This window comes from Leuresthes tenuis, unplaced genomic scaffold (assembly GCF_036924035.1).
Source record: "Leuresthes tenuis unplaced genomic scaffold, fLeuTen1.0.hap1 SCAF_11, whole genome shotgun sequence".
NCBI lineage: Eukaryota > Metazoa > Chordata > Actinopteri > Atheriniformes > Atherinopsidae > Leuresthes > Leuresthes tenuis.
The window spans coordinates 10,304,449-10,331,927 of NW_027325365.1; the positions used below are offsets into that span (position 1 = coordinate 10,304,449).

The 27,479-nt window shown below is 41.1% G+C and overlaps 1 protein-coding gene across 1 annotated transcript; it reads left to right on the top strand.

The window, feature by feature from the left end:
* The first annotated feature begins 1,945 nt into the window (after positions 1-1,945).
* Positions 1,946-27,205, top strand: LOC140317848 (ATP-binding cassette sub-family C member 5). The gene is made up of 29 exons (XM_072395369.1): positions 1,946-2,229; positions 3,718-3,906; positions 4,345-4,500; positions 8,292-8,439; positions 9,271-9,504; positions 9,836-10,009; positions 10,572-10,719; positions 11,708-11,856; positions 12,119-12,226; positions 13,886-14,239; positions 14,330-14,401; positions 14,525-14,649; positions 15,666-15,738; positions 15,829-16,032; positions 16,178-16,303; positions 16,589-16,700; positions 16,822-17,006; positions 17,385-17,531; positions 18,398-18,527; positions 19,168-19,321; positions 21,418-21,546; positions 21,742-21,928; positions 22,979-23,068; positions 23,475-23,667; positions 23,785-23,944; positions 24,648-24,726; positions 24,815-24,928; positions 25,279-25,443; positions 25,995-27,205. The coding sequence occupies exons 2-29, from the start codon at positions 3,728-3,730 to the stop codon at positions 26,085-26,087; spliced, it is 4,188 nt and encodes a 1,395-aa protein (XP_072251470.1). The 5' UTR covers positions 1,946-2,229; positions 3,718-3,727; the 3' UTR covers positions 26,088-27,205.
* Positions 27,206-27,479: the final 274 nt, after the last annotated feature.

The window sequence follows — 27,479 nt, forward strand, 5'->3', positions numbered from 1 at the left end:
GGATCTTTAGCTGTGTGATATGTATTAGGCAAAATTTCAAAGACGTTTGCATAAATTATCTCGTTCTCTGCCATAAAAACTAAAACATGGTGGATTAAAGTAATATTTTCACATTGAACCTATTTTCTTCAAACAGGTCAAACATTCAGAGGCTTCATATTGTTCCAGATGTGATATGTAAACAAACTGATCATATACATAAAATCAATATGAATCTTTAAAAAAAAAGGAAACGTGCACAACAGTGTTAAAGAAGACATAAAAACTCCCTATCGATCGGCTCCTAATCAGCAAGTGCAAGAGCTGTTCAGATGACACAAAATTAGTGAAAGCAGATGTAACCAAAATTCACGGAAAAAAACGCATCAAGCATAGTCACAACATGCTCGAGAGACCACACATGACACAAAAGGCTACAGGCTACAAGAACTGCTTAGTAAAAACCTGGAACACAGCAAATCATCACAAACCAGTGACAGCAGGTATGACTCCAAATAACAGAAAATGACCACCTATCAGTCACAGCCACCACATGCCCCAGGACCCACATGAGGAGAAACAATACACCACAGGCTATTTAGCCTGTGCTGTATAGCCTGGCAGGTGGAGTATGAGGAACGATACCTAGACAAACAGAGGCTCAGGAATGACGCCTCGCTTCTGGCTACAGTACGTCCCGTTTGGTTGTGTTTGCATTGCTGCTGCACTTCACCTGTAATCTATTCAGTGTTTCCCAGTCCTGGTCCTGTGGACTGACTGATGTTTCCCTACTTCATTACACATGGCTTATTAACAGGATCGTGATTAACATGATCACAAGCTGTTTGTTATCCATTCATTTGAATTAGGATCGAGTTATATTGTTGTTTTGGGTGATTCTGTGTCCACGCTGCTGTGCGTGGCTGTGACTCATACATTTCTGTTGCTTGACGTGACGCTTTAACATGTCTCAGTGAAGCTGTTATTGACAGAGTGAGCTTAGCTTTCAGTCTTATCATTTACATGAAGAAAGTTTCAAATCACCTGGCACAAGAGAGAGGTTTGTGGAAGTCTTCCAATCAATAACAGTGTTTTGATGAACACTATAGCTTAACAATCTCAGGTCACCAGAACATCAAAAACTCCTCTGTATGTCTCAGATGTTCTGATTTGTGTGTGTGTGTGTGAGTGAAGACTGTAATTTGTTTGACACAAAATAATATTTATTTTCATTAGATGTGAACATGTGCACAATGGGTGATGTGTAAAAGAATGTCCTCAGTCATTTGGGCTCATGTGTACATTTAGGACAAAATATTAATTATAATTATAGAGGTTCTGTTAAAAAAAATGGAGACAGATCCGTGTCATAACTTTGTTTATCCTTACCTGGTGGGTTCAGTGACAAGTGAAGTTTCATAGGTTAGAATAAATATTTTAAGACCACAAGATCATTTATAAACATGCACCTTCCTCCACCATAAGCTGACAAGCATGTCTGTATTCATACTTACTTTGCAATGTAAACACTCTTCATAGATATACCTCTAAAGATAAAGCTGTCTGTGTTTTCTGTCTTTGTTTATTCATATCAAAAGGCACCACTGATGTGTTTAATGGCTTTTCTTAAAGAAAGTATTAAATATCTAAGCTAAAAAAAGACCCAGAGTGTGTCCACACTTAAGCCTCATGTGGGTTTTTTGCACCGTCATAATTGCGTTCATCCTGTCCTCGCCCATCACTACAGACATGTGGGGCCGGTTACTTATCGTGTTGACCATCTGAGAGGCCAATCAGATCGCCTCCAATGTCTCTGACTCCGCCCTCCTAAAGGAACGCGGACATCTCGTGGACCAAACACTTCCTGGTTGTTATTTCCGTTACCAGGGTGACTGTCAGCAGCGTCCGCGGTTGGCCGAGACGCGATGACATCAGAGAGATGTCGGGAATTCCTCTCCCTGTAGGGTTTCATGTGAAGCAGTTATGTGACAGTGTAACGAAGCCGTGGACGCCGCCGGTAGGAAGCAGCACGTCCTGTATACACGTGAGGCGTAAAGTTTGTCATGATTCCCCGCTGTGTTTTCATCCGGCTCTGAAGAGGATGTTCCCGTGCGGAGACGAAGTTCAGGTTTAAAGACAAAACTGAGAGAAGAAGCACCATGGTCATCCTCATCTGTGCTTCCTTGTTGTAAATACAACATCTAAGAAGTGAACTGCTACCAGGGTGACCCGAACCGGACTGACTTGAATGTAAGTGTGGAACTGATGAAAACTCTGCCATTATCCAGTCACTTTATATTTACAGATGCTAACCAAGAGAAAAAGTAGTTGTATCGTGATAATGAGGCAGGTTGATAATAGTTTTAGAATATTTGGAAGTATTTCTAACTAGTGTAGAGTGATCTGTTATCAGTGATGACTTCTTAAATTGATCAAACAACCCTCAAGAAAGAAATTGGTTGAATGTAAAACTGTATATGACTCAAGTTGTGTTTACAAGAACCTTATCTTTTTGCACGCTGATAACTTCTAAAAACGTGAGGCAAACAAAGTGTGTATCTCTGATATCGTGGGTCAGTTTGTTGTGCACATTAGCTGTACTTATTAACTTTATTTGCTCAGATATCTATTTTGGTTTCCTTGTGTGTGGTTTCTGCTATCAGCTGGAACGTAACCTTGTTATTGTGTGAGTGCTGTGTTGTGTGACATTTTAATGAGGCAGTCGAGTCAAGTTTCCATCCCATGTAAGCATTTTAATTTAGTTTCTTTATGTAAGGGACTTTTGGAATTCATGGCTGCAGAGCTTTTGACTGTAGCGAATAATGGCCAGTGTTTCCCTAAAAAATCTGCAGCCATATGACAAACTTCACATGATACAAACACTGTGGGCAACAGATGGAAACGCAAATACACAGTAGTACTCTGTTTCAGCACCAAAGTTTGGTGCCCATCAAAACAGCAGTGACTATGTGTCGCAACATATTTTCCAGCAGAATTTATGGTATCAGTTTCTGCTTTTGCCCCAGTTGGAACTAGCTGTACTGGATCTCATCATCGACTACATTCCCTGGACAGATATCTGCGCCCCACACCGGCTGGGGCTGACCTTGTCACAGAGCTTTGCTACAGGAGGGATCAGTGACAGTGTTTGGATGCACCGGCAGCTCAGATGTCTGCTCCTGAGCTCCCAGGCTTGCTGGCAGATTGTCTTTAAATAGATAAGCACTGTATGCCAGAGTGGGGGCCATGACCTGTGAGCAAGGAGATTTCTCAAAACTATCTGCGTCTCAGAGGGTGATTCAGCAAAAGACTCCTCTGTACTAGCTCTCTTGGTTAAATGAAGGCATAGGCAGAGCACTGCATTTGATCTATCTCACTGAGACTTTGGCTGGAAATGTCAGGTTTAGAGTATTTTTTGTGAACAAAAAAGTGAATTAACAGGAACCAGCTCCTCTAATGTGAAAATGTGCTTATCTTATAGAAGCGTAATTTCAGACTCATGGCAAAGATAATTGCCAGATTGTCAATCATGAAAGTTTATATTGCCGACATGGAATATCTGAGTGTAATCAGATATTTGAAGTTACTGTTTTCATAGATTTGGCAATTAGCTGCTCTGTGACAGTGTCTGCATTTTGTGATTAACACCAGTAGTTGTATCTTATAAGGCTTTTATCACAGTTCAAAAATGCATTTTGCTAATTAATGCATACATTTATTTGTTTCTTCCCTGTTCAGAGGACCTGCCATGTTCCCAGATGCCCTGGAAGCAGCCGGGCGGGTGGAGGGCCTGTCCCTGTCCTCCCCACAACCACTGCCAGAGCTGGAGGAGGAGGAGGCAGAGGCATCGCTGGAGAGGGGGCCGAAAACACGAGGCCGCTACCGTAAAAGCCTGCAGCTTTTAAAGCCCTTCAGGATCACGCACAAGTAAACAAAACTGCATTAAAGTTTATGTTGGCCAGATGAGTGGAGATATGACAGCAGACAGTTTAGCTCAGCATACTGAACATTTGTTGCTCGCTGCCTGTTTAATGTCCTGACTGTTTGGGTGTAGCAGGAGGCCTTGATAAGGGATGGGAACTTATCCCTCAGAGACACACACCACCATGTTTGAACATATGCCGCCTGATAAATTGCCCCTGACCTTTTTTTTCTTTTTTCGCTGCTCTCTTAGATTTCTCTGAGGAGCGTGCAAATTACTGTCCAAACACTGCAGGCATGATTCACCTGTCATTGACTGTCGAGCAAAGGCGCCGCTTATTTCTCAGCAACCTACATGGGCCTGCTCTGCCAACATTGCGCCTCTGTGTGGGCCCTGCACTTTTAGACATCTCACCCATTTTCACGTCTTCTACTCTATTCTAGGCATCAGCACCCAGTCGATAACGCTGGCCTCTTCTCATTTATGACGCTGCACTGGCTCTCCCCACTGGCACTGAAGGCCTACAAGGCGTCCAGCTTGGTTATAGATGACGTATGGGGACTGTCTTGCCATGAGGCATCCACAGTCAACTGTCAAAGGTGAGGTAACGGTGCACTGCTGACGTTTGCCTCATGAAAGAAACTTGATGCCGACAGACATTTCCCACCAAGCTCCAGTACTTTGAAGCTGAGACGATGAAGTAGAATAAATAAGAATTTCTTGGAAAATGTGTCAACATATAAAGCATTTGCTCTCAGGCCCCCAATGACCCCAAGTCACCCAGTTTTTGTGTGTCGTATATGATGTCTGTCACCTCAGGGTTCCCCTTTAAAGGATATTTCTGGTAATATACCCTGTATTTTATTCTCAAAGTCTGCTCATTGTCGAGAAAATTAAATCTCAGAACAAAACAAAAACCAAAAGGTGGTTTGATTGGACTTGTATTTCATGTGGAACATAAACTTGGACATAGCTGATTTCTCTATGAACCCAAATCATTGCCAAAAATGATTACAAACAATCTGTGCAATGGACTCTCCTTAAAGTGTATTTATTTGGGAAAAAACATCCCAAAAAGTAGGAAGTTTTGATAGTGAGACATTTTACAACTTTTTTTTATAAGTTTGATCAATTTTTGATATAAATTTTATCAAAATCAAAAAAAGTTAGTATGGGGTTACCGAAGGGCTAAACAAGTGGTACTTAAAAGAAATAGCTGGAGGAACATGTTGCAACTAATTTTATGGAAAACTTCAAATTGAAAACAAAGGAAAAGGATTGGCGTACAAAAGTTTGAGCACCCCAACAGATTTTATCTCTTGGATAGGTTTTTCATGTGTCATTTGGAAAGGTCAAGGGACCTAACATAGATATTGTCCTGCCATGCACTCCTCTAAGCAGATATCCACACAGCAGAAAATAGCTATAAGAGGGTAGTCATTTCCTTAGTTGTGAAAAGTGTTCATGGGATGTGAGAAAACAAAGTCTTCATTTGACTGCATCTCGGGGAGATTGTCAGAGTGGTGGTGCACGATTCCACTGTGCAGTGACCCTTGTGCAAACAGTTCCTGTGGACTGAGGCAGTCAACATGCAGATTTTTAAAACAAAGAGCAAATATATGTGTAGAGAAAAATTGGTGCAGAATTGAATGAAAAGAACACCTCTCAAACTGTTTAGCATGAGGATGGACTGATCAATGGTACAGCTGGTGGCACAAGGAGCAATTCACTGGCTGAGGGAAGAACAAGTCAGTTAGATATTTGGAAAGTTGGAAGCAAACACCACACTTTCTGCGGCATAGACTGTGATATATGATTAAATTAAAATAGTGATTCTGAATACACTTCAGAATCCAAAATGGACTACCTAAAGAGGCTCAAGCCTTACCGTGGCCTTCACAGTCACCTAAACATCATCAAAAATCTATGCATAGTCCTGGAAAGAGCAGTGTGTGCAGGCATCTCAATGAACTAGTAGCAATTTGCATGCAGACGAGGCAAATGTATCCTAAACAAGAAGTGAAAGGCTCTCGCTGACTGGAAAGAGTCACTGCCCTACGAGTGTGTTACTAAGTACTTGCAATGCTTTGTACCCAAATGTTTGCTTCAAGCGCTTTTCCATTTTCTTAAAGTAAGAAAGGTGTAACAAATGCATCATCTTTGATGTTGTGGCTTTTGGAAATCGGGTCATGTTTGGCTCACTTAGTCATTCGCAGTAACAGGGATTTTACCAGAACTTTTGCTAGCCTCTGTTCTTAGGTGTTTAGATTTGTTAGGGGCTTTGTTGTTTGTTAGTTTTCTGTCACTTTTGTGCGATTTAACTGATGAACAGCCTGTTTCTCTTTACTAATACAGGAACATTGTGTCGGCATGGGGGTGCTAAGAATAGCAGGGATTAGAGATTACAGTGAGAGTTGGTGCCTGACTTGGGTGCTTATGTTACTCCTCTACCTGCAACACACAGTGTCTCCCTGTGACGTTAATTAGCTGTCACTGACTAAGGTAAAAGTCTCTGTTTGACTGCCAAACCACAGCTTGAGAAACAGTAACACACAAATTCTCTGAATGAACTATCAGGACATACAATAAGCTTATTATGGGGCAGTTGGATGCTGCTGCTCATTGAAATGTCCATTCCTCGTGTGCTGTCACGTCTATGTGGCATGACTGGGCAGTACAGAGGAGAATGATTATTTGAGGAAGTTGAAACGTGTGTCTGATGACAACTGCATGTGGTGTTAGTGACTTCTTCTGCAGAGAGATTGTGGTTTAGGGCCTGGTGGTTTATTGCCACTGCTTTTTGTGTGTTTAAGAGCTGGTAGAAGGGAAGCAGGAAAGGAGTACAAAGCTATCACGATGGTAACAGAGGGGGGCTTTATCTTGCGTTTACATAGCAAGAACGGTTATGCAACCGCAATGCAAAGCAGAGATGATGGCGCGAGGGGGAATTGGAAAAGCTCCCTGGGAGAGTTGACACTTGTTGGTGCTCAGTGAGGTGCGAATCTTGAACGCGATGTCCCAGCCAACATGCTCTTGAAACATCAGCTTCGCTTGCCATCTGGCTGTTAGCTGTTATAAACATTTCAGTCCTGTTTAAAAGCAAATAATTCCTCCTCAGGAGCCCATACTGTTGCCCTGGTGTTCTCATTTCCATTTGTCTAAGCCCACACTTAAGATCTAGTGTTGCATCATTGAGTTTTTAAATAGTGAGAATTAAGTTAACTTTGATTATGAAAACTATACATTTGCATTACATATTGTTGGTATTGTATTATGTTTTATTGTACTCATATAGAAGACTTCTGTGATGGTGTCTTAGGGCATCATTGAGAGGATAAAGAGCAGAGGAAGGAATCAAGTCAAACTTTCAGCGTGTAACAAACAAACAATCAAACTACCAGCATCAGTGACTATAATATGGACAAAAGCACCTACCTGTATCAAAAAGACAAAATTGGTCTTATAAATTGTAAGATGATTGAAATAGCTTCTCTTTTAGCACATAAAGCACGGGGCTTTATGTTAGGACTTTGAAGAGATTGTACCAAGAGCTGCATGTTTTCACAATGAAAGTTTTCAGTCTCACTCCTAATGTGATGAACTTTATAATCAACATTACTGTTGAGAATAAAATTGATTTACCTTGTTTTTGGTATTTCTATTATATCTCTAGATTAAGAAATACATCCTTATTATGGTCCTAATACTCCTCACATTGTCAGTGGTTAAAGTTGCATCCAAGCAACGTTTGGCTGCTTTTTAATTATAATTTCTTATATTTAGCACCATTGGACTTCGAGTTGTAATTATCAGGCTGTGAGAGTTGTATTTGATACGTTTTTAATAAAGACGTTTGGGCATAAATTAGCTTTTGCAGATGCTCTGCTGCTGGTTTATGGAGTCATTAGCCATGAAGTATTTGGCCAACAAGATATTTACCCACTTTAAGAGGTTTTATGCAGCAGTAGGAGCACATTAGCAGATCTTTAACATGTTTGGTACCTTTCTCAGTCTAATTATGTGATGCATCATTCATGATTGTATGTTGGAGGTCACCTTTGCATTATTATCACCTTGCCTGCTTTCATTTTCCTCTGGTGGTTTTTAACTGGAATGATTGCCAGTCAGACCATTTATACCTGACTTTGTGCTTTTAGGCAGTCTGATGAACTGCTTTTACATCACTTAAGGGTAGAGAGCAGTACATAAAATAACGTTTTCACTGATTTTTTTTTTCCCTTCACAAAGACCAACATTTACATGTTGTTGACTGACACCACACTCATATGCCAAAGAGAGGAAAAATGTTTGACCAGATGTTGAGTCTTCTCACTCCTTGAATTAAGCCCAGTCACAGTGCATGTCGTTTGTTCTTGGTCGTTGGTTCCAGGCTCGAATTTTTGTGGCACGATGAGCTAAAAAGACGTGGACGAGAGGGGGCATCCCTGATAAGAGTCTTCTGGAGGTTCTGCCAAACCCGTATGCTGGTGGCCATCTTCTCCCTCCTCCTCACCATGGTGGCAGGTTTCATTGGGCCTGTGAGTACCCTCTAAGTCCTCCTTTCATTTTCTATTGCTTCTGTTTGGCTAATATGTCTTTCAGCATGGTCGCTAGTTTGGAGCCACAAGTCCACGTATTTTCTGAAAATCACTTCATCCTGTTTCACGCCGGTCTGGGTATTTAAAGGGTGGATTACAAAGCCTTAGATAGTAAAATCAATTTTAATAACATAGATTAGCTGGTTTACACTTCCTCACATTTTGGTCCAGAAATGCGCCGTCCTTTTTATCTGGCACACTTGTGATTTCAACAATGCTTTTTGATGTGTATTAGAATACAGATTGAATGTTTGCTCATTTCTAAACCTGAGCAGAAATTAGTTCAGTAGTCACAGTGAAGAGTTTTGTTTGTGTTTCTGAGTTGGTTACATTGTTCCTTCTGCCCTAAGAAGTTTATTTCGATGTTTTGGTATGTGTGCTCTTTGTGATTATTACTACCCACATCTAAGAGCATTAACTGGATTTAGTTCTTACACAATGAGGCATTTGCGTCACATACCTATCTGATTTATTAATGTGCATGCTGAGAAAACAATACTGAGTTCTGCAGCTTAACCATTTTTATCTAATTTGACTGATTTAAACACAAAGTGTTTAATGCTATTTTCTAATCTTTTTCATACTTCTCGTCTCTGTCTTTCTTATCTATATCTGTGGCATTTTATAAATGGGACTCTTTCTTTTCCCTTTCTTTTTTGCTCCTTCTCTGCCCCATCTTAATCTCCTCAATGTCTCTCTTTTATCTTTGTTCTTTCCCTGCTACTCTTTCCTTGTGTGTTCCCTCATCCCATTTTCACTGTCCGTCGTCAGGCACTCCTGGTACGAGCTCTGCTGGAGTACTCCCAGAGTTCACAGACTTATGTACTGTACGGCCTGTCTCTGGTAGCCGGGATCTTCCTCATGGAATTGATGCGTTCCTGGTCTCTGGCGCTCATGTGGGCCGTCAACTACCGCACTGCTGCTCGTCTGCGTGGGGCAGCTCTTACTTTTGCCTTCCAGAAGATCCTCCGCCTGCGAAGCACTAAAGACATCAGCCCAGGCGAGGTAAGTGACTCGGGGGACTCATCTCCAAATTAACAACATAATCCCGCACCTCTGAGCGCCACATACAAATGATTGAGATGGATTTCATTTATACTCTTGCAACATCCGTGCTTAGATCTTGCCAAATCTCACAGCCTGAAGGAAGCACGGCTTGCTAAGATTAGTCCTTAAACGGCTTTAAAAGAACTACGGTTTAACAAGTAAACTGGGGAATGAAGACAACTTCCTTTTTTGATTGTTTGGTCTTATAGTCTTAGTTTTCCTTGTTTGAAATTGCTCAGCTCACAAAAGATTTTAATTAAGTTTGTTGTACAAATTGCTCCACACCTAGTTGATCAACATCTGCTCCAGTGATGGCCAGCGGCTGTATGAAGCAGTGTCAGTGGGCTGCCTGCTGGCAGGAGGGCCCCTGGTGGGGATACTGGGTCTGTCTTACACCGCCTACTTCCTGGGCCCCACTGCTGTGCTGGGGTCAGCCATTTTCATCATCTTCTACCCTACAATGGTACGACTTCTGCACGAACATAGGAAACATGGGAAAATTTGATTGTTAGTAAAGGACAAATTACTCCAAACAGCAAAGTGTAATTTGATGACCAACTTTTTCTTTTTTTTTATAAACACCAATTAATGACCATGTTCATTATAGCAACGAGAAGCAATTTAATCACAGCCTCTAAAAGTTTAAACTAATTTAATTACCACGGACAATTATTGCTGTTGACTCATTATTTTCTGAGCTACAACTTCACGTAATTTGGTTAGTAGAAGACACAAGTAGTCATCTCTTTAAATCAGGCGATTAAAGAACCCCACCAGCACTTTTTGAGAGCATCATAACTATGTGTCTATCAATCTCCTGTCAACTTTGTCTGTTATTTTCAAATTACACTCGGCCTAAGGCATAGCCCGACAGCAAGAGACTCTGGTATTTATGGTGAAAGGCGTTTATCACTCTGGTCCCCAGGACAGGCCTGTAGCACAGCTAATGTGATTGTGTCTACTTTCATTTCCTCCCCTGCCACTTATTTCTCTTGTCATCATTTCCACTGTTCCTGTCTGGACAGATGCTTGCATCGAGGCTGACGGCGTATTTCCGCAAGAAGTGCGTGTCAGTCACTGACCGGCGCGTAAGGCTGATGAACGAGATCTTGGGCTGCATAAAGTTCATCAAAATGTATTGTTGGGAAGATGCTTTTGCACAGAACGTTCACAGTGAGTGGCTGTCATGCTCCTAAGTGACTCAGCGATATACGCAGTGCTCATTTCCTGTTTGTGGTCAATTACCGCAGCTTCTTAAGAGAGCTTTGTACAATTGAATGCATGTTTTGGGACTTTTATTTGCCAACTCACTCAGAATATTATGTCACTTTATTTTAACTCACAAATGATCAGTTTATCACCTGAAATCAGTAAACAGGCAAGATCACCAATGCCTGAAGTCCACCATCTTCAAGGTTATTATGGGTTCGGGGCATCTTAAATGTCTGCTGAGGCTGTTGTTCTCATCTACGAATTAGCAGTGGCCTTTTCTAATGTGGTCCTTGCTGTAGGTTGTGGATATGGGATTTTTTCTCCTCTTTTAATCATTCTCCAGATTAACATGGTGGGGCTTAGTTTTACTGCTGTTAAGTGATAAACTATTAGAGGGATAATTAATTGGTATTCACTTTAATCGCCAATGAGCCTTAAGGGTTACAATGTCGTTCCCTTTAATTAGTATCCCAGCTACATGAATGATCAGTGTTTTTACCCAAGATGTATGACTCATCCTTTTGTAGTTCAAAGAGAACACACATACCATCTAAAATAAATCCAGATGGGACAGAGTTCTCTTATTTCACATACTGTGTTTCTTGAGCTTAAGATTCTCAAGCTTCTTGTTTTTGTATTTGCACCCGGTGTGCTGGGTTAACAAAGCAGTCAGGTCATGCATGTGGGAGCTACAAACAGGGACCAAGGGGTTAGTATTTGAGCATTAGGCTTGGAGAGTTATCAAGGCTCAGTAGGTTTTCAAGCCTCATTCAAGAGGGAGGCTCTTGTCCTCCCTCTTGTATTTGTTTTTGTGTGCTGTGTTGGTTAGTGGCTCTGGGGGTGCTGTTGATTGAATGTTCATTGGAAAACCCTTTGGGAGCCACTCAACCCCCACTTTTTGTTTTTCTTTTCCTTTTAGTCATGTCTCTCTTTCATGTTTTCTTCACAGAGGTGCGATCAGAGGAGCGGGGGATACTGGAGAGAGCTGGGGTCGTCCAGAGTCTCACAGTGGGTGTGGCTCCAATTGTCGTGGTGATAGCAAGCGTGTGCACCTTCACCTTACACATGGCCCTTGGCTATGACCTTACAGCAGCTGAGGTATTCATATATTTAGCCCATAATAAACATTTTCAATGTATTCTTTTACCATTTTGCATGTGGGATTAGGATACAATTACCACTGACTGTATTAATTGTATGATAAACCTTCCAAAAATTGTCCTTTACATTAAACAATCTATATTTTTGACATTTTTAACTTATTTTAAAGTTGAAGTGAAGCATCTGTTTGGTTTTCAAAGTCAGAGACAGGGTAATGAATTCTAAATAACTTTCTCTATTTATATACATCCTACATCAGGCTTTCACTGTGGTTGCTGTTTTCAACTCCATGACTTTTGCCCTGAAAGTCACACCACTGGCCGTGAGATCACTGTCAGAGGGTGCCGTCGCAGCTAAAAGGTTTCAGGTGAGAAAGCCAGAAAGGTCTCTTTGATAAACGTGTGTGAAAAAAGTCTTTCTTTTGCAGAGTACTTATCACCTTATATTTCTTATACTCTTTTACAAGCAGCCAGACTGTCTTGTGATCTTTTAAAGTGGTCTTGAGCAAAGATTCTGCAGGTTTTCTGAAGGTCTTTGAAAGTTTTTTTTTTACACTGGCTGCTATTTCAGTCATTTTAAGTCTAGTCCTTGTATCTCACTATTTTCAGAAGAATGTGTGGCTTTATTAAGCCACCTATGAATCATTCAGGTTTTAAAAAAGGCTCCACACTCAAAGGATGAAGCAGTGTTGTGCTTAAGAATAAGAGGCAACTTAGCAAAGAACCAATTTAATAAATATTGTCTTTAGGCACTTTGTTACTGGCAGCCTGTCAAATGACACATGATTTGTTTCCATAACTTTAATTTAATCTAAGAGAATTGCCAAGGAAAACATAAAATAGCATTTTTGCATCAAGTTGTTTCTCAAGGAGCTATAAGCATAAAACTTTCCATATCTCAGCAAGGTGTGCAGTGTGTCCTTTAAAAAATCTGAGGAAATTAAAGCAGTGGAGGACAAGTAACAGGCCTAAAAAATGTAAAGTATCCATCTACTGTTGACTGAAGCCACATCAGAAATTAACTCCATGGAAGGGTGGCTGTCAAGAAGCCATTCTTAAGGAAGGGAAACAGGGAGAAAAGGCTGAGCTATTGCCAAATGACACAAGAATAAACTGAATATCAGTGGCAACAGGTCTTATGGAGGAATCCTCCCCAGAGCCCAGACCTCAACATTATTGAAACAGTGTGGGATCATCTTGGCAGAGAATGGAACAAAAGGCAGCCAACATCCAAAGAAGAGCTTTGAAATGTCCTTCAAGAAGCCTGGAGAACTATTCCTGGAAACTACTTAAAGACTTATTTCCTGGCAAGATATTTAAATATTAGTGGTGCCTTAAGACTTTTGCACATTACTGTTTAAAGAGTATTTTAGATAAAGATGACTCGTATAAATGTCATTTATATGGTGCATACTTTGTGTTTTTACACGACAGGTGTTTTAGTCATTCAGCACAGTAAAAGCATATAGTAACTGAACGATTTTCTCTTTACAAATATATATGTACACAGCATATGACTTGTCAAAATGAACCATGTCAAAGGTCGACTGATGAAAATAGAGTGTGCATACAGAATGAGAGTCACCAGGCAGGATTTACCCTCTTGCTAAAGACTCTTCCACCCACACCACATACTGACATTTTTGATATACTGTTTCTCAACACAGAGTAAAAGTCACATGTTAGTGAGAGAAGTTACACAGAGCCAGCTAAGGTTAAGTAAGCAAGCCTTGCTGCCAAAGACGCACCAAAAGACTCAAGATCTTCTGTGATTTACACGCACTGCATGATAAAGTACTGAGAAGCTTAAGGACAGCCCGGACTCCACTTAAGGCATTAGGCCCTGTGATTCAGTCATTGCTGCTCAGCCAGTTCATCCTTACATAACTTGACGCGTGTTAGGCCATGTGTGAAACAGCGTTTGTTTTTCGTGATTTTATTTGATATTGTCATACCTAAAAGAAAACAGCATTAAATTGTCTGAATCAGATGTTGTTTAAGGTAACCCATCTCGTATCACACCACAGAGGCTCTATATGATGGATGTCAGAGAGACAATTTTAGTCAAAATGGAGGATCCTGCCAACGCAGTAGAATTTCTGGACACCACGCTGGCCTGGGAGAAGGCGCGTTCCCCAGCTCCGAAGAAGTCGAACCCACCTCCGAAGAAGCGAGGAGGGATGAAGCGTGTGCTGCGCAGGGAGAAGCTTAGCCTGTACATCTCCACAGAGGACACCAAGGGAAACAAAGAAGGCCCCAATGGACAAAGTCTTCTCACAAATATGGAGCAGGAAAGCCCGCAAAGCACCATCTCCTCCACCCAAAGCATACGACCTCCACTGCACAAGACCTTGCACCGCATCGATCTACGTGTCAAGACGGTAACACAAAAAACATGGACATGATTAAGAATATGTGGCTTAAACAGTTGGATAACCCTTCACCTGCTTCGCATGATTTATTTTTTCAAGGGCTCTCTGGTTGGAATCTGTGGAGGTGTGGGGAGTGGAAAGAGCTCTCTTCTGTCTGCTCTACTTGGACAGGTCAGATTCAGCTAGTTTCCCCCTTCAATGGCACAAACATGAATATCCGCAAGGACATATATTTTGAAAAGAACAGTTTTCAAGTGTTTTCTCTGCTTCTAACCTTCTGTTTTTGTGTTGCAGATGACCCTGTTAGAAGGTAAAGTAGCTGCCAGCGGGGGCTTCGCTTATGTGTCCCAACAAGCCTGGATTCTCAATGACTCGCTGAAGGAGAACATCCTGTTTGGAAATGAGTATGACTCGGACAAGTAAGATAAACTTTTGTGTCATGATGCTGCAAGAATAAGTCCTTAAAAGTGTACATTTATTCCTAATTGAAGCATAGCAGATAGAGGTGTGGTAGAAATCTACAGAGATTGCCATAAATAGATTGGGAATGCACATATTGGGTATTTCTTAGTATCTTATTGCAAATTTCTAATGAGCTTTTTTCTGTGGAAACAATCTTTTTCAAACATTTTCCAGTGCTGGTTTGGATTTTGCGCTGCCAGAATGATTTAAACTAGTGTAATGGCACTTTTCTTTGCATCTTTTATAATGTATAACCATGGCCTCGGGAATTTTTTTTCCAAGCAGGAACAGCTGATTTAACCCACTAAAGCCCAAGTAATGCTTGAAATAAGATCCCAAGTTCAGGTGCTTTGAAGAGGAGATGTCGAAGATGCGAAACAGGAGCAAAATGGAGATGAAGAAGGAGAAAGTTTAAAGCATTTATTTTCTTGATCATCATGAGAAATGTTAGCTCAGTGGCAGATAAAATGGCTGAGATTGGATCCTTAATGAAGACACAGTGGGAATATCCCTAAAACATTCCCCCTAAAATTCCCCCTACAACATGGCTGCAGTAACAAGCAGGAACATCTCTTTACTTAGCTTTAAGACTATAAGGGCAGACAGAGAGATAACAGTGAAGAAGGAGGAATTTTCAGCACTTGCTAAAAACAGATGGCGTAATACTGGAAATGTTTCTGAGAAAGAGTGTCTCCTCACCCCATTTGTTGAACTGTTGGCTGTGAGTTCCTGTGAATGTTTACTTTGAGTGTTCACCTGTTTTACCTGCCAATGCTGTGCGTGTGGCTCAGTTGTTGGAAAGGTACAAAAACAACACCCCGATCTAATCATAGTGATCTCTGAAGAATTCAGCGTTACCTCTCTCTGCTTCACTTAATTTAATGATGATTTATACTGCAGCAATATAATCTCCCTTTGGAAATTAATGAAGTATTATTGAACTGAATAAATTTTTCACATTTTTACTCATCAGATACAACGCTGTGCTGGAAGCATCCTGTCTCCTCCCAGATCTTGCAGAGCTTCCATATGGAGACATGACGGAGGTTTGTGTATTGTCTTCCACAAAACATCACAACTGCTAACTGCAATTTTTCAAATATCACAGAGCACTTACTTCTGTTTTCTCTTTCTAGATTGGGGAGAGGGGCGCCAACCTGAGCGGAGGGCAGCGTCAGAGAGTGAGTCTGGCACGTGCACTCTACAGTGATCGACCCATACTTCTCCTTGATGACCCTCTCAGTGCTGTTGATGCTTGTGTGGGTTCGCATATCTTCAATAAAGCCATTCGTGGGGCTGCTAAAGGCAAGACGGTGCTTTTTGTGACGCACCAGCTACAGGTAAGGACCACTAAACTGTCAAAATGTCTCTTTCTTTTTCTAGAAAATGTTCCATTGCTTTCCTGAATGACTAGACCCTCCAGTTTTGATCAATAAAATATCTGCAAAGTCCTCACTATTTTACTATTTTATATTTCCTTTTTAGTATCTGCCTGAGTGTGATGATGTTATTCTGATGAAGGACGGCCAGATTGCTGAGCACGGCACCCATGCACAGCTAATGGCTAAAGAGCGTGACTATGCCAACCTATTCAACAGCATGCAACAGGAGGTAAGGCCTGGGGTGCACAAGCAACAAAAGCAGCACTTTTGAATAAGGCATCGTTGCTCCTGCTACACAGTAACATTGAACATTACAAGCTGAATAATTCATGAGCACAGATAGACAGGCCCAATAGAAGGAAAATGTTAATACATACAAGGCCATTCATTATTAATGCGTGCATTGATTCACTCGTGAATTGCTGAAGACCATGTCACCGATATCGTATCTGTTTAAGCTCATTGTGTTGTTACGGCATGCTTAAAAACTCCGTTCCCTTGGCTTGTCTCTCAGAACCTGGTTAAAGAGAATTTAAAAAACAACCAACAAAGGGAAGGAGCAAAAAAGACTGACAGTGCTGTTGATGTTGCCAAGGTCATACCTAAGGTGGAAAGCAAAAGCAGAGGTGAGGGAGCCTGCCACTTTTCATTTGACGTGTATAGAATTAAGTTAAATGCTATTTTCTTTGTGACAGCTTCTTAAGCAACTTTTTTATTTTGGCCTTCTTTCTTGTCCCCTGGATTCAGAACAACTGATGAAAGCTGAGGAGAAAGGCTCTGGTGCAGTGGCCTGGTCTGTGTATGGAGCCTACATCAAAGCAGCAGGGGGTCCATTAGTCTTTATCATCAACGCCTTCTTCTTCCTCTCTACCACTGGCAGCATAGCCTTCAGTAACTGGTGGTTGAGTCACTGGATCAGGCAAGGCAGTGGGGTGAGTTGGAAGCAGACCCTGCTTCATTATAATAAAATCCTCTCTTTAGTGTGTTTTTGGCTCCCAAAGGAAAAATAACTACTTTGCCTCAGTGAGTTGTGGCAGCAGACAGAGCATTAATCTGAATGTGCATGATTAAAAAAGTAACAGCATCTTGGTAAACTTAATTAAAAACAAGCAGCAGAGAAACAGATGTGAAGCAAACATGCAGTGGCTGCTGTTGAGAGATGTGCTTAGAATAGTAAGCGTCATCAGACTGATTTTAATGTACTTTTTTGTGAGCCAAAGTGGGCTTTTCTCAATTTCATTTGAAGCCAAATGGGGAATTTTTCAATTTTTAACTCAGTCATTGTAATTTGTTGCCCCATCTGCCCTCAGAACACATCATTAATCCTGGTGAATGAAACAGTACCGCGCAACAGCATGAGGCTCAACCCTCATATTCAGTACTACTCGACTGTTTATGTCATCTCCATGGGAGCTGCTTTACTGCTTAAGACAGTTAGAGGACTTGTGTTTGTGAAGGTAAGCGTCTTTCATCATCATCACCGACTCTTTTCTTTTAAACGCTGATGAACTTCAAAGTGTTATTAAGCTCAGATATATCATTAGTGCTTTACAGTCAAGTGCTCCTCCCTAATTGTCTTTGCGGTCATTTGTTCATGCTCTCATGAGTCTAGCACCATAATGGAAAATGGCTGCAAGCCAAATCCATTTAGCATTTGTCCACTTCCACTATCCACAGCTTTACAAAGGCTGCTTGTGTCTATTTGTCCGTCTGTGATTTTAAAAGAGGAGAGGAAGCGAGGACGGGCGCGCGTGGGTGTGTGCGCTCATCCAAGTCAGTGCCCCCTCGGGTGCGCGTCCTCTTTTTCACGCTAACCCATCCTGACACAGCATTGCTGAGGTTAGTCCCCCACGTTGATGCGTGCCACGTGAAATTGCTAATTTTTCAAAGATGGCTAATCTTTTTTTTACCTCTAGCTGTGATGGGATCTTTGTGAGTGTTAAATATTCCATTAATAGAATTAATTTGTTCTCCGCTGCCACATGTAATTTCTGTCCACTTGGAGAAATGTCTCTTGCGCATTGGGTCATGACCTTCATGTAAGCCTCCCAGAAACTCATTATAAATGAAGATTTGACAGCCTGCCTTGTGCGAGGAAAGCAAATAGCCAGCCACCCCTGTTCACATGCTCAGCATATGGTGAGGTAGTGTTTGTAACTCTGCAGGCAACATGTGAGTGCCACTGTATTGTGTGATCACTGTGTGATTTCCTTCCAACTGTCTGTTTTTCCGAGCCACGATTGTTTCCGTATGTTTGTTCAAGTTGTTTGTTTACATGTGTCAGGACTCATGTTGAAACGCAGCATGTTGTTTGTGTTGACAGTGCACAGTGAAGGCCGCATCTGCACTTCACGACAAGCTGTTCCGTCGGCTACTCCTCAGCCCCATGCACTTTTTTGATACGACACCTCTGGGTCGAATCCTGACCCGCTTCTCCAGGGACATGGACGAGGGTGAGGCTTGATTTGTCATGACTGTGAACCTCTCCTCAGGAGAGCTCTCAGCCAGTGAAGTCACCGTAGTTGACAAGGTGTAGTGCCAAGACACAGTGTGATTTGACATGAAGTATTTCCCCCTGTGAGTTGCTCTCTGTTATCCACTTCACTTGTGTCTTTGCTTGACATGTCGATTTGTGAGTTGTTTTTTTGTTTTTTTGGATGGTTGCGTTTGTTTCAAAGCATGATATTTTTTTTCTGTTGCCTGCAGATGTTTTACTACTTTCTCTCTCTTGTTTGTGAAAGAAAATAAAACACTAATATGAAGCAGATTGGGAACCAAAGAATCTGTCATACTGTGGTCGAGCCTTTGAGCCTCTGCTGTAATTCAGCAGATGTCTATACTGACAGTTAATCTTACCACTCGCCCACTCATCTTGGTGCCCATCTCAGTACAATTCCTTGTTGGATCTGAAGGGCATCTGGTTCTCGCTGGGAACTAACCTATTTTTGGTTGAATTGCCAACAACTTTGTTCATGACTCTAAACTAAATGGGTTCTCTGTTGGTGAAAATGCCCCTAAAAGCCTCAACCCCCCCCTGTCTCATATCGGACACTACACTGCACGTCTGAGTCCGTTTATTTTTCCTCCCCACAGTGGATGTGCGTCTGACTATGCAGGCTGAAATGCTGCTGCAGAACCTGACCCTGGTGCTGTTTTGCTTGGGGATGGTGGGCATTGTCTTCCCCTGGTTCCTGATCTCCATCCTGCCCCTGGGTGCCTTCCTCTGCATTGTCAACCGTGTCTCCAGGTTAGATTCTCATCGTTCTTGTTGTTATCATAGCTATTAGTTCACAGGATAGAGTTTGCAGGATGATGATAATGTACCTTTATTTTCCACTGACAGCTGCATGATTCTTCAGTTTCAACTGAGATAGATTTCAGTAATTACACTGAAGTTTACAGTAAATTAAAAACTGAAAATCAACATAGAGCTTCAAAGCTAAGGGATCATTTTTTGCTTTTCTCTCAGCTATATCACGTGTTTATGCTCACTCAACACAGACATGCTCTCACATGGGCTATATCTCACTTGGATTTGAGAACATTACACCTATCAGTACTATGATTATAGACTGGATTTTGCGGACTTATCCCAATCATTAATGTTCATTGTGGGATCAAATTAGATGATATATTTCGAAAGAACTGAAAATGAAAAACATTGAAAGAGGCTTTGCAATAATCTCTATCTGCAAACATTAGAGTCTCAAGGGTTTTCTGTACAGTGGTAAATTTTGCAGGAGTGTTCTGGCTGATCCAATGACTCTGCTTTGTCATTATTTACGTTTTTGCTGCAGTTGTGTAATAAAGGTGAATCCACCAAGAGAAACCATAGCTCGCTTGCTTGTGTCCTGGGAAATAACCACAGAATGTTATTTCCTCTTCATGTGAAATCAAGAAGAACATGAGTCTGTGTTATTGTTGTCAGAAGTTGCAAAAACAAGATTTCACCAACACATCCAGTGCACACAGTAATTATCTGTGATTTTTAGCACTGCATCATTTAAAAACTGGGATTATTGTGGTGTGAAGGGGCAGAAGGAGATGAAACTTAAAGGGAAGCAGCTCAAACAAACATCTTCTCCTGTTCTTATATATATATATATATATATATATATATATATATCTTATATTCAATATGCCACTTAATGACTTGCTTCTACACAAACTGGAATTCGTGATTTCTTTTATCAGATCTGATAATTAAGAGCTCACATTAATTGCAAAACATCTTCTCTCGATGTGCTTAGTTGGTGGGAAATGCAAGTGGAAGTAAGGATATACTTTGAAAGGAAATAAGACTGGAAGGAAAAGCTGTTCCCTGATGGCTAATGAAAAGAATTGATAACCTTCAGCAGTGCTGTTTAAAAGAATGAGATACGGTGTCTTACGAAGAAATAACATCCCAGGATATGTATGGATGTTACATCAAAGTAGAACTCCCACTAAAATTACCCACTTTTAAAGCAGCTGTTATTGATTTCTTTCTACAATAAAACTGCCCAGTGCATGAACATGTTTGTGTGCATCACAGCCTGGAAGAAGGGGAGTGTCATGTTCTTTCCTCATGTCATCTCAGCTTTTTATGAGAAAACCGAATGATTCATGGGTGACTCGTAACTGCCATGCACTGTCATTCTGTCTTGTAGACAGAAGCCACACCTTTCTCATGAAACCTCTCCTCCTCTTACTTCCTCATCGACGGCACATCTGGCTACCAAGTGTTTGGCTTTTTGTTTGTGGCCATCACTTGTAATGTTACACAACCATCAGTATGGAGAAGTGACCAGTCAGAGAAGCTGGTGCTGTGTCGTGGGCCATATGCCTGTTTTGTGCATTGTCTCATCATTACCTGTCTGCCACACAGCAGCATCTTTAGAGCTGAAGCGTCTTCCAATCCCACACCGTTCAGCTCTGTTTCATCATTAAGACTGCAGTGTTCCCTCCAACATTTTACAAAGCTCAAGTATCAATTTAACGTAGATGTGACATACGTGCTCTGGCCCTTAAAGTGGGTCAAATCACTTCCACAAAGCTTCATCTTTTCAGCTAGATTTTCACATTCTGCCTTCTGTGTCCCCTGGGTTGCTTTTAATGATTTCTAGTTGAATATATTTCACACAATGCCCTTTCATTTTCATTCAAAGACAGACAACTTTTTAGTTCTGTGGTGTTTCAGACTTGACAGAAATTCATCAGAATCGAACTGGATAACAAAACAAGCCAGAACAAAGTTTTTATGTCTCCCCAAAGTCACATTTGCAGTCATTTGTATATGATTTTACGGGAAAATATGAATTCCTCGGTTGCTAAATGTGAAAAACTATTATTGTCTTTTTCCAGGGTTCTCATTCGTGAGCTGAAGCGCCTGGAGAACATCAGCCAATCACCATTCACCTCCCATATAACCAGCAGTCTTCAGGGACTCTCCACCATCCACGCCTATGGAAGAGGGCACAGCTTCCTCCAAAGGTGAGCACAATGCTATCTATCAGTGACATAAATCATTAAACATTAATTTCACCTTATCTTCTCATGTAGTTTCTCAGTTTCTTCCTTAGCCTGTTAATAAATCAGACCTCGTGCTGGAAAGTTTCCAATGAACTGGGGAGGTATACAGCCCTGCTTCAAATGGGTTTACAGTATCTCCTTCTTTTATTTTTTTAGATATCAGGAACTGCTGGACACCAACCAGGCCACCAACTACCTCTTTAGTTGCGCTATGCGCTGGCTGGCTGTCCGCCTGGACCTCATCAGCATCTCTCTTATCACTGCTGTAGCACTTCTCATTGTCTTCATGCACAATCAGATACCACCAGCCTATGCAGGCCTGGCCATATCATATGCGGTGCAGGTTTGTAAACAAACACGTGCAGAAACACACAAGTAATTCAAAAGAATAATAAGTGCAAAGTCTTGCTGATCAGAACTTTACCTGATGTATTTTAATTGTTACTCATATAATACAGGATAAATTAAGACTGTGTCACTTTTCACATCCATAAGCTGTAAAATGAGAGCTGGTTAAAGCTGGGGGTGGCAAGAAATTTTGTGACGTCACTGTGTGGAAATGCCATTATAACTTTTCAGCATATTGTAATTCAAGTGGTATAAAATAAAATGGGAGCTCTAAACCTTCTCTTGGCTCTGATACCAGGCTTTACGCTTTTCTCTGATTTGAGATTAAAATGATACATTGAGGTACTATTAAGTGTAACAAAGATTCCACTATATGACATCAAAGTATACTCTTTCATTATGCTGCTACTCCAGGGTATGCTTTCAAATAGCATACCATATTTGCAACATCATTATGTCTCCATACCTTACAAACAACATAACACCACAGTGAAGATACAACAGTCACTTTTTGAACAAGCAATGAGAAAATGTCTAATATCACAGGGAATGGTTGGACATGGTAGATGAGTGGGTTGAATCGATATTTTCCTTCTCTTGATTTCTACCTACCATAGCTTTATAGTGGGTAATCTTCCCTAATTATTCACTTTACTGATTACTGATATTTGCCCACTAACTCCTCTGTCCTTGAGCTCCATGTAAAATAAGTCAGCATTTTAGCTGCCATCTACAGCCGAGCATGTAACTGAGCTGTAGTTTACAGCTGCTGTTCAGTACCCACTGGAAGTGTATGATGCAGGTTCTCTGTCACTCTGCAGATTATTCCTTTAAACATTCAGAGCTTTTCCTAAAGGTATGATCAACAAAGTGATACCAGCTTTTGCAGATAATTTAAATCAATCAGCAAGATTGTGAAGGAGATATGTCAGCAAGTCCGTTTGCTGCTCAATTGCTGAGACCTAAACAGTCGGGGCGTCGTTGTAATTAGTGTGACAGTGGAAATCCTTAACCTTTTAACTCTCTGCTTGTCTTTCAATTCCAGTTGACTGGCCTGTTTCAGTTTACGGTGCGGCTGCTCACTGAGACTGAGGCCCGCTTTACATCAGTTGAAAGGATCAATCATTATATTAAGGTAAGAGCATTGATAAGCGCAGTGGCTTTGTGACTCACTGAAATATTTTTATGTGTTTGCACTCTCTGTAATCACAACACCAGGCCAGTATGACAGTAGATTAACTCAGGACGGTTAGCGTGTCCAGACATGCATGTGTGTGTGATTGTATATGTGCGATGAACTCAGCAGGAGGCAAACAGAAACTCAGTGTGTGGTCTTTGTGCTCTCCAGAAGGCATGACAAGGCTTGTGTTGCACACACAACAGTCATCAAACCACAAAGATACAAATATCAACTTGAGTTTTTCCCTCCAGTGCAAAGAAAAGCTCATAGAGGGAAAATCACTTCAGCTCAGTTAGAGGGCTTGTTCCTCTTCAGAGATTCAGAGATTAATACCAGATACCATCGCCTTTCCTTATCTCAGAGTCTTGACAGTGAAGCACCCAAACAAAGTTGTGAGGCGGCCACTCCTGCCCCCTCCTGGCCTCAGCAGGGAAAGCTCACCTTCCAGGATGTAAGCATGTGTTATCGACGTGATCTGCCACTAGTGCTTAAGAGCCTGTCCTTCACCATTCTGCCTGAAGAGACCATCGGCATTGTGGGCCGCACAGGATCAGGTACGACTGACCTTCACTGTTCCCCAGCCGGCAGCGTTTCAGATAGCATTTACATTTCTGTTGCAACATCTCTGTGCACATTTGTGAGCACAGCATCTTTTCTGAATGTGATTGCAGGAAAGTCCTCTCTGGCTGTAGCTTTGTTCCGGCTTGTGGAGCTGAGCAGAGGCTCCATCATCATTGACGGGATCAATATTGCACAGATTGGCCTGGATGACCTGCGGAGCAAGCTAGCCATCATTCCTCAAGAGCCTGTACTGTTCATCGGTACAGTCAGGTAAATCCAGTGATAATTACTTTCATCATCAATAGTTATGAATAATGGATTTTTCTGGTTTACAAAATTTATCTTGGACTAAAAAGCACATCAGGGAAAATAGAGAAACAAAACACACCTTCTCAGCTAAGGCATCTGCTTTATTTGAAATCTGTCTTTATGTACAACCAGGAGGTCAAATCAAAATGGGGGTCTGTATGTGTACCCATACAGATGATGACTCCCTCCTGAAAATGGGTTTTAGTCAGCCTACTTTTTTGTACTTGAAAAATTTGGATTTTTTTCTTTTTTTTTAACATAAAGTCACTGACTCCCCGAATACACATTCACAATTTCCATAATTTGCTTGAAATTGGATATTGCAAGGTTTTTGGAGCTTATATTACTTGCTTTAGTGTGGCAGTCTGTGTCTGTCAGCTTGATTTTCCTCTGGGAAATCTATGCTCTGTGATAAGAAATTAAACAACAGAGAAGCCTAATTTGACAGGCAAGAGTGACTCAAAAACAAAATGGCAGCATTGTTTTTACAAAACCCAAAAGCTTGAAGCTTTATGGACCTCTACCACTTTTATCTTCCGATACCCAGAGAGGGGATCTTGGTCATTGCAGGTTGGGAGGTCAGCAGTACAACACATGTACTGTCTCAATGTGAAACATTTCATCCAGCTGATGAATACCACAATTATGCTTTATATCCCAACAGGAGCAATTTAGACCCGTGGGACCAATACTCTGATTTGCAGATCTGGGAAGCGCTTGAGAAAACACATATAAAAGAAATGGTGAGTGATAAGATGATTGCATCGTAAATTATCCTTTGTATACTCTGTAAAGAAGCCGTCCTCATATCTCTGTATCTGCCTACCTCAGGTCAGCCAGCTGCCACATTCGCTCCACTCGGAGGTGACGGAGAACGGAGAGAACTTCTCTGTGGGGGAGCGGCAGCTTCTCTGTGTGACCAGAGCCCTCCTGAGGAACAGCAAGGTGCTGAGTGTATTATGCTGCCATTCTTTATTTACATGTCAGCCTTTTTTTTTCTTTCTTCTTTTTTGGAATGGCTGACTATCTGTTCAGTTTCATTTAATGAGAAGATGAGCTCTTCCCCTGGCTCCTCCTGCATGGGATACCACTGCCACCTAGTGGTGTTATTTAAAACTGCATTATATTCACTATTTGATCAAGCATGATCCCACATTTACAGTGCATGAGGTTAGAGTTTTGCATTTAATATGCCGAGCACATGCGCCATGATTTCAGGACTATGTGATTATTTGTGCATTAAGATATTTGTTATTTGCGCCTCCCTCTGTAACATTTACTGTTTATATTTTTAGATACTCATACTGGATGAGGCAACATCAGCTATTGACACGGAGACAGATCGTCTCATCCAGGAGACCATTCGCTGTGCGTTTGGCAGCTGCACCACTCTCATCATTGCACATCGTCTCAACACTGTGATGAGCTGCAGCCGGGTCATGGTGCTGGACAACGGCCAGGTGTGTATAAATGCAACATGACTGATTGTACAGTTCGCTCTGCTGCCTCAAACCCATTTACAAGTTGAGACAACCCCTGATTTACTCTGTGAATTGGTCACTTTGAGTTGAGGAATAGGATAACATATTGCATTTTTTACTTGTGAGGCGCTCAAACTGACTTGTGATGCAAGTAGAAAACACAATGCACAGAAATTAGAAACTGCTTAGAAGTTTGAGTTAACTTCTCTAAGGATCATGTTAAATAGCTCCTACTCAGGATTTAATGTTCTTAGATAACTGGCGACTTCTTTAAGTTTTACTCCTTTAATCTGTTGTAAATGTATCCAATATGTGTCAGTGTCAAAAGCAGAGCTAAAGCTGTGCTCTGTTTTGTGATCAGCGCAGGTAACACAGTAAAAACTAAAACAAAGTGTAACAAGGCCGTCTGAGGACCATGTTTTCCAGATATTAAAATGCTGTTCATACACTGCTGCAATGAAGGCATCAGTAATACATCCAGATTTTATGTGCTGATGTTTTTTCTGTCATTTTGTTTTGTTTTTTTTTAGATTTTGGAGTTTGACTCCCCCGCAGCCTTGCTGGCAGATGAAAATTCGAGATTCCGAGCCATGGCAGAAGCAACAGAAAACCAAAGCAGATAAAACACTGGAGATGAGAGCTGTGATCCCACAAAATAAGCAGTATAATATGTGAATGGCATAAAAAACACGCATACACACACAAAAACACAATGGCATTTATTCCAATCCTACCATGATGTGAAAGTGGTGCATGAAAAATACAGTGATGGCTGCTCTGTGTGTCTGTTTTTTAACCACATCAAAGACCCCGAGACAACATTTATGTCACGAAACACATAAAATCTCAGTGAGCAAAGTAAGATGCAACAGACTCCTTTTGTCTGCTGCCGTGTCACAGGAGTCATTTCCTGAAGGCCAAATATTTAACCGAAACAGGGTTTAGACTCTGACAAAAGCACTTTATGTATCATGCAGTGCTTCCTTTTCTCTTTGGAGGTCAGTTAACCAGTTAGGCTCTACATTAGTTTCTCTTTTTGCGTCATTCAGACCTCACAGTGAGGAAATCAGAGAATGGTGTAATATTTTTAGTGTTCTTCATGTTTTTAACTGCAAGAAGTTAATTATTGAATACAGCATACCTAGAAAAAAAGAAGCATCACCTGTTGTCCATTCCTATGAAACACCGTCTAAAACGTACTGATAGTATCTGTTTGTTCTTGTTTTTGCTACAGTCTAATGCAGCAATTTCAGTAAATTATCACAGATGGGACATGTGCCTAGAGTTGTCAACACCTTCAGGTTTTTCTATGGATTTAGCCATGCAAGCATGCTTTTTTTAGACTGCATGCAAGTACAATACTGTGTTTTGAAAAGAGCTAATGTTTCCAAATGTTGGAGTTTTAAATCTGCATGTTTTACAATGCTTTTAATGTTTTACCTGCAGGGTAATTCTGATGTTGAGCAAAGTATAATAATAAGTTGCAGTTCAAAGGAACGGTATATTATTTGCAACATGATGAAGAGGATCGACGTCAGGATGTATCGTGATTTAAAAACTGTAGACTTTTGCCTTATAGTCAAATTTGCTGAACAATCATGAAAAGTGCAATATCTTCCTATTGCTTTGATACATTTTCAAGATTGCCTTTGAACACTTTAGATGGTAACGTTGCAATATTTTTGTGAATGTTCGATTTTTAATATAATGGTGTTTTTTAAATAAAATATTTTTTGTTAAAGACTGTGTCCAGTTGTGTAACATGTTTCACATTTTAAACGGGGCCTCTTGAGCATATCGTCAAAAGAGTTGCATGAATCTCTTCGTGGCTCCAGAGTTGCATCTAGTCTGGTATTTCATTCCAAATGGATCGAGTGGGTATTAAGTTATGTGAAAGAGTAAGAATTGGAGAGCATAACACATCCAAAAATGTACTGACACAAGGCTGATATTGCACCAGCTAACAAAACACCAACTTCATTGTGGAAAATGCAAGTGTAAGTTTTAACAAGAAG

What these genes read in the sequence shown, in the direction of transcription:
- LOC140317848 (XM_072395369.1), top strand. Translation starts at nt 3,728, where the DNA reads ATGTTCCCAGATGCCCTGGAAGCAGCCGGGCGGGTGGAGGGCCTGTCC. An exon ending in AAACACATATAAAAGAAATG is followed by an intron (nt 24,727 to 24,814) that starts GTGAGTGATAAG and finishes TGCCTACCTCAG; the next exon opens with GTCAGCCAGCTGCCACATTC. An exon ending in CCCTCCTGAGGAACAGCAAG is followed by an intron (nt 24,929 to 25,278) that starts GTGCTGAGTGTA and finishes TTATATTTTTAG; the next exon opens with ATACTCATACTGGATGAGGC.